Source organism: Erythrolamprus reginae, chromosome Z (assembly GCF_031021105.1).
Source record: "Erythrolamprus reginae isolate rEryReg1 chromosome Z, rEryReg1.hap1, whole genome shotgun sequence".
NCBI classification, from domain to species: Eukaryota; Metazoa; Chordata; class Lepidosauria; order Squamata; family Dipsadidae; genus Erythrolamprus; species Erythrolamprus reginae.
The window spans coordinates 138,430,598-138,445,431 of record NC_091963.1 but is presented as its reverse complement, the minus strand read 5'-3'; the positions used below and the strand labels follow the sequence as shown (position 1 = coordinate 138,445,431).

Genomic DNA, 14,834 nt, shown 5'->3' with positions numbered 1-14,834 from the left:
TTTTCCAATATTAGGCAGAAATATTGGGCAGCAATATTCTGGCAGCAGTTAATATATGGAGAACAAGATATCTATCCTTTTTTTTGTTAGGAAGTTTGCAAATTCCTAATAAAAATAATTCTGGTTTTAAATGAATGTTTTGTTTTATTATTTGTTCCAGGTATGATTTAATTGTTTTCCAATATTTTTTTCCTTTAAATTTCCAACAGTTTGGTGAAGAGTTTGGAAACATCTTGACAATACTTCTGTATCTCTGGACATTTTCTAGAGTGTTTATGTCCAAAATGCAATGTGGGTTCCAGACAGCTGAGCTGTATTTGAGCTGTAACAAAGACTTAGGAAGCATAGGCTTGTTGAGCACAAGGAAACAACAGCTAATAGTCATCAACACACCAATCAGCCAACAGGAAGACACCACATAAACACAACTCACATAACAATCCATATATTTCAGTACAGAGAACTTTCCTAAAGATGGGCTCTAACATGGCTTTGAAAGCTAAGAAGAGTCAATCTCCATTCCCATTGAGCTACATTTGTTTGTTTGTTTGTTTGTTTGTTTGTTTATTCATTCATTCATTATTCATTTGTTTGTTTGTTTGTTTGGACTTCCATGCTGCCCAGTCCTGAAGGGACAGCCCCTCAGACACTATACTTTTCCACCCACAGGTCATCAGGTCCAACCCCCTGCTTGCTTTTCTGTTTGGGTCTGTGAGACCCGAAATCAAAGTTTGGAAAACTGAGCCAACCTTGAGTTCCATCAGAATTGAAGTTCAGGCGATAGGAAGAGTTTGCATGCAAATTTCTTACTATCCCACCAGGGCTCTTAATAATAATAATAATAATAATAATAATAATAATAATAATAATAATAATAATAATAATTTATTAGATTTGTATGTCACCCTTCTCCGTAATGTAAGAAATTTCAAATACACACAATTATTTCTGAATAACATTCACTATTCAGAAATTTTTCATACAAATCATACAAATTCAGGTATCATGCATGCTTCCTATGATATCACACTAGCTTTTTCCTAACTAGCTGCTCTCTCGTATTCAACTCTGGTCTCAGTATGATGATGTAGCATTTGGGCAGGAAGATGCAACCTAATAAGCCACCACTCGAGGCCAAGATAGAGAAGACTTCCACAGCCACCATGTATTTTCCCTTGGTGCTCAAATAGGTGGGCACAAAGGACACCCAAACACTGCAGAAGACCAGCATGCTGAAGGTGATGAGCTTGGCTTCATTGAAAGTGTCGGGCAACTTCCGGGCAAAGAAGGCCACTGTGAAGCTGATTAGGGCCAGAAGCCACATGTAGCCCAGCACAACATAAAACATGATCTCCGAGCCTTCATTGCATTGCACTAAGATCTCACCCATCTGGGAATGCATGTCCAACTCTGGGAAAGGAGGAGAAATAGTCAACCATACAGCACAGATGCTTGTTTGAATAAGGGTGCAAATAACAATGATTGAGACGGACAGCCTTTTCCCCACCCACCACCTCATGCGGTTCCCTGGCTTTGTGGCCATGAAGGCCAGAACCACAGTGATGGTTTTGGCTAACACACAAGACACCGCAATGGAGAAGACAACTCCAAAAACTGCTTGTCGAAGGAGACATGTGACTATCCCTGGAAAACCAAGGAAGAGGAAGGAGCAAAGAAAACACAGCAGGAGCGAGAAAAGCAGGGTGCAGGTGATACGCCAATTGTTGGCTTTGACAATGGGAGTGTTCTGGTGTATGATGAATGTCCCCATCACTACAATTGTGATGGCAGCAAAAGAAACAGCAAAGCCAGTCAGGACTTCTCCCAGAATTTCTTTGCAAGATAAGTAGATGATAATTTTGGGAATACATTGATGGTGTTTCCAATTTGGATATTGTTCTTCCGGACATCTCTCACATTGATTGGAATCTGAAAACCATAAACAAAGTCTCTAAAAATTCTACAAGTTGAATTGAATTAAGTTCTTAACAATTATGCCTTCCTGAAGCAGATTTGGAGAGAATAAATTTCTTAAATATTTGCATTCAGAGAATTCTTTTAACATTTATTTGTATTCAATAGTCCATGTTTCCTGAACAAGAGATTAGACAATTAAATAAGGAAAAGTTTTTAGCTTAAAAATGAAGAATGAGAACCAGGCCAATAAAGGATGCCAATCAATCTATGCTTTTCTTTAAAACTATATTCAAGGACCCAAACTTGGTTAGAGCGCAATGTATTTTAAAGAAATATAGATCTATTCTTCTTACCAATCATGGTGGAAATGCTTCCCTCTGAACACTCAACACAGTCATAGCAGCAAACCTGTTTCCCCTCCCTAATTAATTTACGGTATCCAGGATGGCAGCTTTCTACACAGGTGGCAGAAGGTGGTGTCTAATGGAAATGGCAAGAGTAAGTAATTAAAACAATTACAATCAAGTTTTGAATCAATTAGTCAGCAGTCATTCTCTTTAAATAAAACCTAATGAAACTCAGCTTCTCATCAATTCTAATAAATCATAACAAACCACTTCATAACCTTTATGTAAAGGAACTTGAGATGTCTAAAGGGGTTCGTAAAAGACTATGTTTCCCTAATTTTTATGAGCTTTTTAAAATACAAACTAAATTTATAATGTATAATGCTGAAACTGCTAAGCTGACAGCAAAAAGTATTCCTGTTTAGCATTTAATATCCTTTTCCAATGATTCCTGTGTTATGTTACCACTCAAGAATAGTATCCTGATTTTGCACAGGATGTACAGGATGAGTCAAGCAAAACAAACAGATTGTCTAGCTTCAGCTGCCTCCCTTTCTCTGTTATCAAAAAAACTATCTGACAATTAGGAAAGTGTTGCAAGTGTGGTGAGCACAGGACTTTAGTGATGGCCAACTTTGTTCTGTGATGAACAATGAGATGGGGTAATATAACAGTCCAACGCATGTATTTCAAAGTACACATGCTGCAGTGCCTGCAGAAAAGTGGAAAATAGATGTGACCACCTTTTTCAGGCTTTGCGTCTCACCTGATTGAAACATTGACTAAAAAAGTTAATAATATTATTAGTTGGAATGTCTGTCTGTCTGTCTCTCTCTCTCTCATATATATATACTCTCATATATAGATTCGACATAAAAATATGTAACCCTTCCCTGGTAGAGAGCTGAAGGGATTGGATACTGTAGCCTAGAGGTTAATTCTCTGCCTTACAAGGCAAAGGTGGCAGGTTCAAGTCCCAGTGAGGGTATGGCTAGCTGATGAGGCCAAAATAAGGCCGAAATAGATCTATCCTAGTCTCCCTTAATTTTCAAATTCAGCAAAAACGTGTGACATATATATATATATGTATATATATGTCATAGTGCTGTACTGCAGGCCACTGAAGCTGTTCAGCGGTTCAAATCTCACCACCGGCTTAAGGTTGACTCAGCCTTCCATCCTTCCAAGGTGGGTTAAATGAGGACCCAGATTGTGGGGGCAATATGCTGGTTCTGTTAAAAAGTGCTATTGTTAAGCTGCTCTGAGTCTAAGGAGAAGAGCAGCATAAAAATTGAAATATATATATATATATATATATATATATATATATATATATATATATATATATATATATATATATAGCCAGCATGAGCAAGCCCACAATTAGGCCTCGTAACTCCACCTCCTCCCTTGGGGAGGGAAAGAGGCAACAGACACGAGTAAAAGCGGTAGATCCCCCTTTAGCCAGCATGAGCAAGCCCACAATTAGGCCTCGTAATTCCACCTCCTCCCTTGGGGAGGGAAAGAGGCAACAGACACGAGTAAAAGCGGTAGATCCCCCTTTAGCCAGCATGAGCAAGCCCACAATTAGGCTTGCCGCAGAGGGGAGGGAAGGGTGTGGCCCTATGACGCGGGCAATGAGCAGACTGAATAATGCTTTATAAAGGTGATTGTCTCCCATGGCATTTTTAATACTCTGACGAAGTTAGCAGCACGCTAACGAAAGCTAAGTGGTTTTATTAAAGTTTCTATGTTCCGGTGATCAAGATGGCTGCTGCCTCATATATTTGTTTTCGTAAATTTTCACGGGTATATGTATGTAGAGTGTTCTGAGTTCGGGTTTTGCCCTGTGTAATATTTTGCATGTTTATGCGACGTTTCGGTGAAATCACATTCACCATCATCAGGCTGAAGTTTCCAAGCTTCGTGCTGTTGTAAAATGGAAAATGTAAAAATTACAACAGCACGAAGCTTGGAAACTTCAGCCTGATGATGGTGAATGTGATTTCACCGAAACGTCGCATAAACATGCAAAATATTACACAGGGCAAAACCCGAACTCAGAACAATCTACATATATATATATGTTTGGGGTTTTTTTTGGTTTTTTAATGTCGGATCACCCTGGTATATTGAAGGAACGTCAAGGAATGTCATTTTACACGGGGCAAAACCCGAACTCAGAACAATCTACATACATATACCCAAAGAAACCCGAATATGCCAAGACCGTCATACCTGTACCCGTGAAAATCTACAAAAACATATATATATTCTGTTGGAAACATGGAAACAGCAAAAACATGTGATACATGTATCACATATATATCAAATATCTACATAAAATATTTCTTCCACCTCACTAAACTCTTAACAAGATATTGAACCCAAAGTTTCCATAATCCCAATGAGCTCTTTCCCTAAAATCTGAAAGTGTAACTGTAAAATTGAGAACCTCTTCATTTTTACAGCATAAAAAAAGAGTTCTAACATCATCAAGAAGATATCAAATCTTGGAAGCACTCTAAAATTACTGGTTTAAAATTCCAGAAAATGAGAAAATATCCCCCTGTTTAGTTTGTTTGTTTAATTCACCTGCTTATATTTTGGATTCCATAAAATGGCAGTTGTATTTATGATGAGGTCTTCTTTTTCAAAACTCTGAGGTTCTATATGTCCAACCTGAACCTTCTGAAAAGACTGATTAGGGAAAGTAATCAGGTTGATGATATCGTACGTTGCTGCCAAGTTTCCATTCTCATTGAAAGCTATCTCTTCTCCTGCACTATTGTTGAAATGGATTTTTTTCAGAAATAATCGAAGCTATAAGAGAGACAAGTGAGAAATTGGTGCTAATAGCAAGCAATAGACCATACAATTCCATGCTGTGATTTACCAAATGATACTCCACTAATTTTAATGAACAATCAAACATTTGAGTTGATAGTATTTTTTCATGTTTCAGAGGCATAATTGTAATTGTTTTAGCCATATTGCATATTTGAATTTCATAATGGTTAAAACCATTGCTAAGAAATATCCCAGAATAATATAATAACAGAATTAGAAGGGACCTTGGAATTCTTCTAATCCCACTCTCTGCTCAAGCGAAAAACCCTATAAAAGTGATGGCGAATCTTTTTTTCCTCGGGTGCCAAAAGAGCATGCTCGCATGCTATTGCACATTTGTGAGTGCCCACACCCATAATTCAATACCTGAGGAGGGCAAAAACTGCTTCCCCAACCCCTGGAGGCCCTCTGGAGCCTGTTTCCAAACTTCTGTTGGGCCATAGGTTCGTGTTTCACCCTCCCCAGGCTCCAAAAGCTTCCCTGAAGCTGAGGAAAGGTAAAAACACCATCCCCCATTCCCCCGGAGGCTCTCTATGTGAGCCAAAAATCAGGTACATGGCACACATATGCAGGTTGGAGCTGAGCTAGGGTAACGGCTCGCATGTCAGCAAATATGGCTTCGTGTGCCACGTGTGGCACCCATGCCATAGGTTCGCCATCACTGCCCTATAACATTTCAGACAAATGGTATACTATCTCATATTTAAAACCTCCTGGGTTGAAGCACCCACAACTTCTGGCAGCAAGTCATTCCATGCTGATTAATTGTTCAAAGAATTAATTAATTAATTAATTAATTAATTAATTAATTAATTGTCAAATAATTTCTCCTTAGTTCTAGGTTTCTCCTTGATCATTTTCCATGCATTGTTTTGCTCCCTTCTTCTTCTGATACTTGATTAGGACATATTTTTTTGCAATTCCACTGGTGTTATTGCAGGAAGCTGCATTTTCTTGATGTGTTTTGTGCACTTCTTTGACATGGTACCAAGTCTTCTTATGACAATGGGTAACATTGTTAAATGTATCGCCCCTAAAAGTGTAGTTTTAATGGCCAGGTTGCGATATTTCATAATTTCTTCTAGTTCTTTTTTTTTCGAATCTGGCATCTCCCGGTAGAGCGATATCAATAAATTTTACTCCTCGGTTCTTGACAATTGTGATATCTGGCATGCTGTGTTTGAAATGATGATGTGTCTGTATTTGAAAATCCCACAAGATCTTCAACGGCTCATTTTCGGTAACTTTTTCTACTTTGTGATCCCACGACTTTCCAGATACAGGTATGTCATATTTTTTACATGATTACTAGTGGACTAATTTAGCAACTCTATCATGTCTAGTGTCAGTGTTCCATTTAACATCTGAAAAATAAACCAGAGTCCAAACTTTGGCCTTTTTCCAAGTTCCAATTTATTAACAGAGTCGTTCTGGCACGAATTGTAGGCAGTTCCTACAGTTCTCTTATAGTTCTCCACCTAAATTAAAGTCCATCTCTTGTCCCCACACCCACAAGGCCATCACATGGACCACTCTGGTTTTGCATAAAAACTGCAAGGAGCCCATTGCAGCCTGAAGGGCATGACTCAGAATTGAAAACTCCTTAGTTTCCAAAAGGGGCATTTAAAAGTGGTTTTCCACTCATCCCCCTCCTTTATTCTTATACAGTAATAAGCCTCTCTCAAATTCAGTTTGGAGAATATTTTCCCCTTGGACAAATGATTTAGAAAATCCTTCATGAGGGGAAAGGGGTAAATATTTGCCTGCACAGTGCATTAAGGCTCCAAAAATCAACCACCAGATGTATCCCCATCTTTCTTCCCTTTAAAAAAAGTACTGGGGTGGCCACTCTTGAATTAGCAGGCTGACTAAAACCCCTCTCCAAATTCACATCTATGTATTTTCTTAATTTCCTAGTTCCTTTGGTGTCACGGAGTTCATTTTGGGATTTGGGAGAGTTACCTGCAGTTCAAACTCTATTGCGCAGTCTGTTGGCCAGTGAGGGGGGAACTCATTGCAATCTTCCTTAGTAAACACCCCTTCCAAGTCCCGGTACTCAAGTGGCACACTTTTGAGGCCCAATGGCATGGCCTCTTTTGCTGCAGCTGCAGAGGGAGCCTCTGCTGCGCCTTGAGGTGATCATTTTCTCCCACAGTTTCTGGTCGAGGAATGGGGCCAATGTGCAGGGTTAGCTTTCAGTATCCATCTTCTCACCTTTTGGTAGGGATCCATATATCCAACCAGGCTAGGCCCTGTTTCACGGCTTCTGACATCTTAGGGGTGACTATAAACCAGAGGAGTTCATAGTGCTACTCCATCTGTAGTTCTACTAACACAGTTAAGAGGCTGACTGGCACACACACACCAATTAGTGATCCGTCCACCTATTGAAATCGGATGGGGTTGGCTAAGGTTTGCTGATTAGGCATCTCGAGACACCTGTATCTCTCAGAACATCCACCTCCCTATCTTTCTCCATCTCTATCACCTTAATTTTTGCCTAAAGGAGGAATTGGTGGACAGCTTCACTTATCATTGGGTCATCGTCTCCACTGCCCTCCTTGTCCCATCTTGGGTTGAGCTCTTCTGTCAGAGATAGATCACATTTGTCCCTGGGGGAGAGGATTCCACCACCTGAATAGTCCAGTGTCCTAGCTCTGGGTCTTTTGCTGGCTTCTTTTCAGGGGCTGGACAAAGCTTTACTCTCGGGAGAGAGGGTGTGCTGTTGCTAAGCATTCAGACACCCTATGGGCTGCCAGACCATACTGATAGCACTTCAAGTCTCTCATCAATTCATAGTAAGAGGGAATTCTCCAAGGGACTCCTCAAATTTCATGCCTTTCTTAGCTCTGGGTCAAGTGCATCTTTGAACATGAGCACTAGGAACCTTTCCAACAAATCCCTCAATTTCCCGGCAGCATGTCTGAATTCCCACACCAACTTTTTTGCTGGCTGTCCCGCTTGCTACAGTAACCCAATCTGTGTCTCTGCATCTGCTTGGCTCACAACATCTAAAAACAAACTCAGTAACATCATCCAACTCAGGAGCTCCCTTATGATATAGCCCCACAATCCATTCTGCAGCTTCCCCCTCGTTCATTCCCTCTGATATTCTGTCAACCAGTTGCCAATCCACTTGGAATATAGGCCCGTATTCTCCAATGTTCGACCACATGCGATGGAGGAAATAAGCTAGCTTCTTAGGGTCCCCATCAAATATGGCTCAAACTGCAATTTGGCAGTTCAAATCTCACAAGTGTCAGGTTTGACTCAGCCTTCCTTCCTTCTGAGGTTGATAAAATGAGAAGTCAAATTGTTGGGGGCAATATGCTGACTCTTTAAATTGCTTAGAGAGTAAAGCAGTGTAGATTTATATACCGTAAAGCAGTACACAAATCTAAGTGCTATTGCTATACTTAGTAAATTTTGTAAAAAAATGAAATAATTATATTATTTTGCTATGTTCCCATTCAAAGGTGACATAACTAACCTGACCTGCCAAGGTTGGACTTTCAGCGCGTTCCACTTATTTCCATTGCCTGTTGTCTTCTGCCTGTTCCTGGATGAATACATAGCATGGAGACCATGTGCTACAGCATACACAGCATTGTAAATACTGTAGCTCTGGCCAGACATTTCCATTTCAAAAACAGTTCTAGGGAGACTCCCCAGATCCTCTTTCCCTGTGCATTTTCCTTTGCCTGGTGCAAGTATAGTGTTTATTGGAAATGAACAGATAAATGCAGAACTCCAGAATGCAGGTAGTAAGTGCACTTTAGAGTGATACGGATTTAGCTTCTCAAAGAACTCTTGATAGCCTGGTACTCTCTCTCTGTGTAGGGCAAAAGACAAGCTGCCATTGAAGGACAATGGGGTGAATTTCTGGGCCTCAAAGACAGACGTGACATCCCACAGAGCGCTTATGATCCAGACCCTCTTTATTGGGAGCCTGTTACTAAGTTCATAGCATTCAAGAATTACTCGTAAACCTTCCATAGATTGTATGTCTCCATAAACAAGTATTACATTGGTTTTACTATACCATAGGAAACGTCCTATGTCACCCAGATTATTCTTCCGTAATGTACTGGGATCATAATTTGCTAATCTTGGAATAAATTGAATTAATGAAATGCAAATATCACTCTGGATGAATTTTGGTGTCAGAATTCTGAGAAATCTCTCTCCAGTCACATCTTCTGGGATGAGCAGGTCAATCCAATTCCATCCAAAATATTTCAGGAGCTGAATAATCCCAGCATACTGGAGGTTTTCATTAGGAATCATCCAGAAGAAAGAAGGAAACTGCTGTTTATCACTCAATGCAAGGTCAAAAGTGCCATAACTGAGCTGCAGAGTGGGAATAATAATGTTGTACTTTAGGCTAGATAATGTTTTTGCATTCATGTCAAAAGAAGGAAGGAAGCACATGGCTAAGGTTGCCAAAAGAGTGAATGAGAAGGTCTTTTCTTTTTACTCATCAAGATATCAAATTATGTTTTTATGAAATTAGTATAGAACATGTCAATTCCAAAAACTGTGTTCTAAAGCTGTAGAAAAATGTTTTTACACACTAGATGTTGGAAAAATAAAAATAAACAAAAAATAGTGTCTGGAAACCGGTGTAGGCTTGTAAAAATGTCACTTTACTGTGACCATAATAGATTATTGGCAGCTTGAAGTCTTGCTGATGGCCGCCTTGTTTTCTCCTCCTTCCAGTTCCTCCACTGTGGAAGAATACGGCAGCTCATGTCATCAATCCTGTCAATGATTTGGTCCGACATGATCTGGAACTTATCCTGCATTTGCTGCAGGAGAGTCAGCACCTGCCATATCCAGGGCAACCTCCGAGAAGGTTTTTTTAATCACATAAAGTGTATCTTGACACCTGAAGTGATTAAAGAGGAGGAGGAAGAGGAGGAAGAGGAGGAGAAGAAAAGAATGAAGAAAAAAGGAATGAGGGCTACACCATTTCTTATATACTAAATGTAATTTTTTGTGCTTATTTAGAATTACTGCTATTGCCATAGTAATTGATGCACTGCATTTCTCTGGGAAAATAAATAAATAAAAACTACCACAAATGAATTCCCCAATACTTTACCTGCTTTTGAAAGCTTCCCCCTAAATTTTGTCCTTGGATATTTAAAAGCACTACCACTGTTTCTTCCTTGTGCATTTATGTGAGCCCACATACCTACCTGTGGAATTTTGTAGGCATTTAAGATGTTAGCCATTTGAATGGTGTTCTGGGAAGGGAGATCACCAATGACAGCCATGATGTTTTGGTCCTTTTCCTTCCTGTAATTGAGTTGACAGCGGCCCTCCACAAAGAAGAGAGTCAAAAGGCTCTCAGAGGCTTTCACTGTCTGAAAACCATTCTCATATATCTTGGAGACCAAGGTGATGTTGGGTAACAAGTTCTCATTCCTGTTGATCTCCTGAATGGCAAAACTGAAGGCTAGGACATGCTGGAAGTTTTTAGGTAATGTCCTGCAAGAAGAATTTCATTTACTTTGTAATCTTAGAATGTGACAAGGATTGGATTTACGCAGACATTTTAGACAGATATAATGCTTTTCTCCATTGTTAAAATGATGTATCTAACTGCTTTAATGAATTTTAGAGAAATAAAGAAAGCATTCATGTTCTGAAGCACTTCTTTGTAAAAGAAGAATTATTCTTTGTAAAATAATAAACAGAATAACAGAGTTGGAAGCGACCTTGGAGGTCTTATAGTCCAACTGTTGCTCAGTCAGGAATCCTTATACCATTTCAGACACCTGGTAGTTCAATCTCTTCTTAAAATCTTCCAGTGTTGAAGCATTCAGAACTTCTGGAGGGAAACCATTGTACAGATTAATTGTTCTAACTGTCAGAAATTTCTGCTTAGTACTAGGTTGCTTCTCTCTTTGTTTAGTTTCCATTTATTGCTTCTTGTCCTGCATTCAGGTAGTTAATAGAATCGATTGACTCCCTATTCCTTGTGACAATGCCTTAGAAAATGAAACACTGCTATCACATCAACCTTAGTCCTTTTTTAAAATTAAACTAGATATTCCCAATTCCTGCAACTATTTTTCATATGTTTTAGCCTGCAATCCCCTAATTCTCTTGGTTGCTCTTATTTGCACTCTTTCTAGAGTCACAATACCTTTTTTATATTGTGGCAATCAAAATTGAAGAAACTTTGAAGAAAGCTTTGATTCTTAAAATTCAATAGTTAAGATATCCCAGAAGTGAGAAAGGCATGGAATGAAGGGCTGAGGTTTTAATTGCACTAAAGGATCCTGTGGGCATTTGTGCATCATATTTTGAGAAATTTAAAACTTGGTTTTAATACAATTAAAATGATTGTTTCATATATTGGGCAGCAATGAAAGATGGAAACTGGTCGATTTTGCTAATAGTTTATGACAATCCAAGTACTGAAGATGTAAGGTTTTATTACATTCATATATTTAAATATTTCTACATTTCTACTTACCCTGCTGTAAGCAAGGAGGCAAGCAAGGAATAAGTGATAAAATTCTAACTGTCATTAAACAATAAGAGAAACATAACTTGTATTAAAATGCTAAATGTTTTTGATTGGTTTTCTTTTTCCATTTGTGTACAAAATTTAAAAAAACCAAAGTGGAACAATATTATTACGATTAAAATTTTGAGTTTCACTTATGAGATAATTTGGATCTGGTTGCCATAATTGAGACATGGTTTAAGGATTCTAATGAATGGGAAATATCCACACCAGGATATACACTGTGTAGGAAGGATAGAATAGAGAGAAGGGGAGGTGGAGTAGCCCTTTTATGTTAAAGAAAGTCTAAAAACAACACTAATTCAAAATACATGTAAAGATCTAGAGACTCTCTGGATTTGCATGCAAAATAAAGAAGGTTCTGTCATTAGAATTGGGGTGATCTATAGGCCTCCAGGGCAATCTGAGGAATATGACAACAAGATGGTGGATGGAATTACCCAAATGGCAGTAAAGGGAGATATTATGGTTATGGGTGATTTCAACATGCCTGATGTTGACTGGAATATCCCCAGTGCCCTTACTGTAAGAATATAGTAGAGGCCTTTACAGGAGCAGCTCTGGTACAGCTGGTTAAGACACCAACTAGAGGGGAGAATATTCTAGATTTAGTTTTTACGAATGGGAATTGGGTTTCAGAGGTCAAGGTGGGAGAAAATTTAGGTTGCAGTGACCATTTCAATAGCTACTTCTGTTCAGTTTTCTCAAAAGACACCTTACAAAATAATACTATAGAGGGATATAGCATTGCTTCCAGCTGTATGGATTCATCTCCAGTGATCTTAGAAGCCAATGTCTTAGAAGAACTTGAATGATTAAAATAAATAAGGCAATGGGTCTAGATGGCATCCACCCCAGAGTTCTTAAAGAGCTCAGATCTGTCATTGCTACCCCCCCTGACTGATTTGTTTAACCAATCCCTGTTAACAGGATATGTTCCTGAGGATTGGAGAATGGCAAGTGTTATGCCTATCCACAAGAAGGGCAGTAGAGAAGAAGCTGGTAACTACAGGCCAGTGAGCTTAATATCAGTTGTAGTTAAAATGATGGAGACTCTACTCAAAAAGAGGATAAATAAGCACCTAAAAAACAATAACTTATTGGACCCAAATCAGCATGGCTTTACCAAAGGCAAATCATGTCAGACTAATCTCATTGATTTCTTTGACTATGTCACAAAGGTGTTGGATCAAGGTGGTGCCGTGGATATTGCCTATCTGGACTTCAGCAAAGCCTTTCATATGGTTCCACATAAAGAGCTGATAGATAAAATAGTGAAGATTGGACTTAATCCCTGAATAGTTCAATGGATTTGCAGCTGGCTGAAGTGTAGACATCAGAGAGTTATTGTTAATGGCGAGTATTCTGAGCAGAGACAGGTTACAAACAATGTGCCACAAGGGTCTGTTCTGGGTCCTATTCTTTTTCATATGTTTGTGAGTGACATAGGGGAAGGTTTGGTAGGGAAGGTTTGCCTATTTGCCGATGACTCTAAATTGTGCAATAGGGTTGATATTCCTGGAGGCATCTGTAATAAGGTAAATGATTTAGCTTTACTAGATAAATGGTCAAAGCAATGGAAACTGCAGTTTAATATTTCCAAATGTAAAATAATGCACTTGGGGAAAAGGAATCCGCAATCTGAGTATTGTATTGGCAGTTCTGTGTTAGCAAAAACTTCAGAAGAAAAGGATTTAGTGGTAGTGATTTCTGACAGTCTCAAAATGGGTGAACAGTGCAGTCAGGCGGTAGGGAAAGTAAGTAGGATGCTTGGCTGCATAGCTAGAGGTATGAGAGCAAGAAGAGGGAGATTATGACCCCACTATATAGAGCGCTGGTGAGACCACATTTGGAATACTGTGTTCAGTTCTGGAGACCTCACCTACAAAAAGATATTGATAAAATTGAATGGGTCCAAAGACGGGCTACAAGAATGGTGGAAGGTCTTAAGCATAAAACGTATCAGGAAAGACTTAATGAACTCAATCTGTATAGTCTGGAGGACAGAAGGAAAAGGGGGGGACGTGATCGAAACATTTAAATATGTTAAAGGGTTAAATAAGGTCCAGGAGGGAAGTATTTTTAATAGGAAAGTGAACACAAGAACAAGGGGACACAATCTGAAGTTAGTTGGGGGAACAATCAAAAGCAACATGAGAAAATTTTATTTTACTGAAAGAGTAGTAGATCCTTGGAACAAACTTCCAGCAGACGTGATAGATAAATCCACAGTAACTGAATTTAAACATGCCTGGGATAAACATATATCCATCCTAATATAAAATACAGAAAATAGTATAAGGGCAGACTTGATGGACCATGAGGTCTTTTTCTGCCGTCAGACTTCTAAGTTTCTATCAGCAGATGAATTAATATGTGAAACAAGCATATGAAAACCCATGTTTACAAGGCATCACAGCAATATTCCAGTACCTGAATTATCATTAATCAAGACACATGTATAAATAAGAGTCCTGCCAAAGCCAGTTTAAATTCTCATCTGAGATGGAAACCTTTAACTGGAATCTCTTGAATATAATAATGTTTTAAAAAAACCTTGCAAGCAGAAAAAGGTTTTTTTAAAAAAAGGAATACTTGCCATCCTTTCAAGGATCCTGCTGGCTTTTCCATAAAGTGTATGAAAGGTAATTCACCATATAGAGTAGACACAAATTCTCCAATGACTATTTCACTGGAGTGGGCAGGAGAAGTAAGGTGCAGATGTTGTTTGTTTCGACACATGGAGTTAAAGATCTTAATGAAAGAAGCTTGGAAGACAAGGAGAGAAAGTAGAAAACCATGGCAAAATATGTGACTCCTTTTGAATGTCCAAGTAATTTGGCTCCAATCACAACAGGGCAGCCACATCTTCATCACAACACTTGGCCTGGAACAATGAAAGGATCTCTATCATTCTTATGCATAACTAAAGTTATAGATTATAATCATGATCATCTGAGTCATTCATAGTGCAACCTCCTGAGCCTCGTGGTGTTGTTTATTTTAAACAATTAAGTCTCCCTTGGTTCTCTACTTCCCCCTAAAAAGCTAGTGTAATTAATTAATTTAGATAATTAGAAGGTGGATAGATCCCTTTGGCAAAGGTATTCAACTTTTTTCCAATGGAAGAAATTGTAGTTTCTTGGCAGCACCCATCAGGCGAGAAAGCAATGATCTTG

At 38.9% G+C, this 14,834-nt stretch overlaps 1 protein-coding gene across 1 annotated transcript; it reads right to left on the bottom strand.

The window, feature by feature from the left end:
• Positions 1-1,024: 1,024 nt before the first annotated feature.
• LOC139154151 (vomeronasal type-2 receptor 26-like) lies at positions 1,025-14,397 on the bottom strand. The gene is made up of 7 exons (XM_070728584.1): positions 14,255-14,397; positions 10,316-10,607; positions 8,605-9,464; positions 5,161-5,293; positions 4,860-5,087; positions 2,271-2,397; positions 1,025-1,929 (listed from the first exon to the last, which is right to left on the bottom strand). The coding sequence occupies exons 1-7, from the start codon at positions 14,395-14,397 to the stop codon at positions 1,025-1,027; spliced, it is 2,688 nt and encodes an 895-aa protein (XP_070584685.1).
• Between the last annotated feature and the right edge of the window lie 437 nt (positions 14,398-14,834).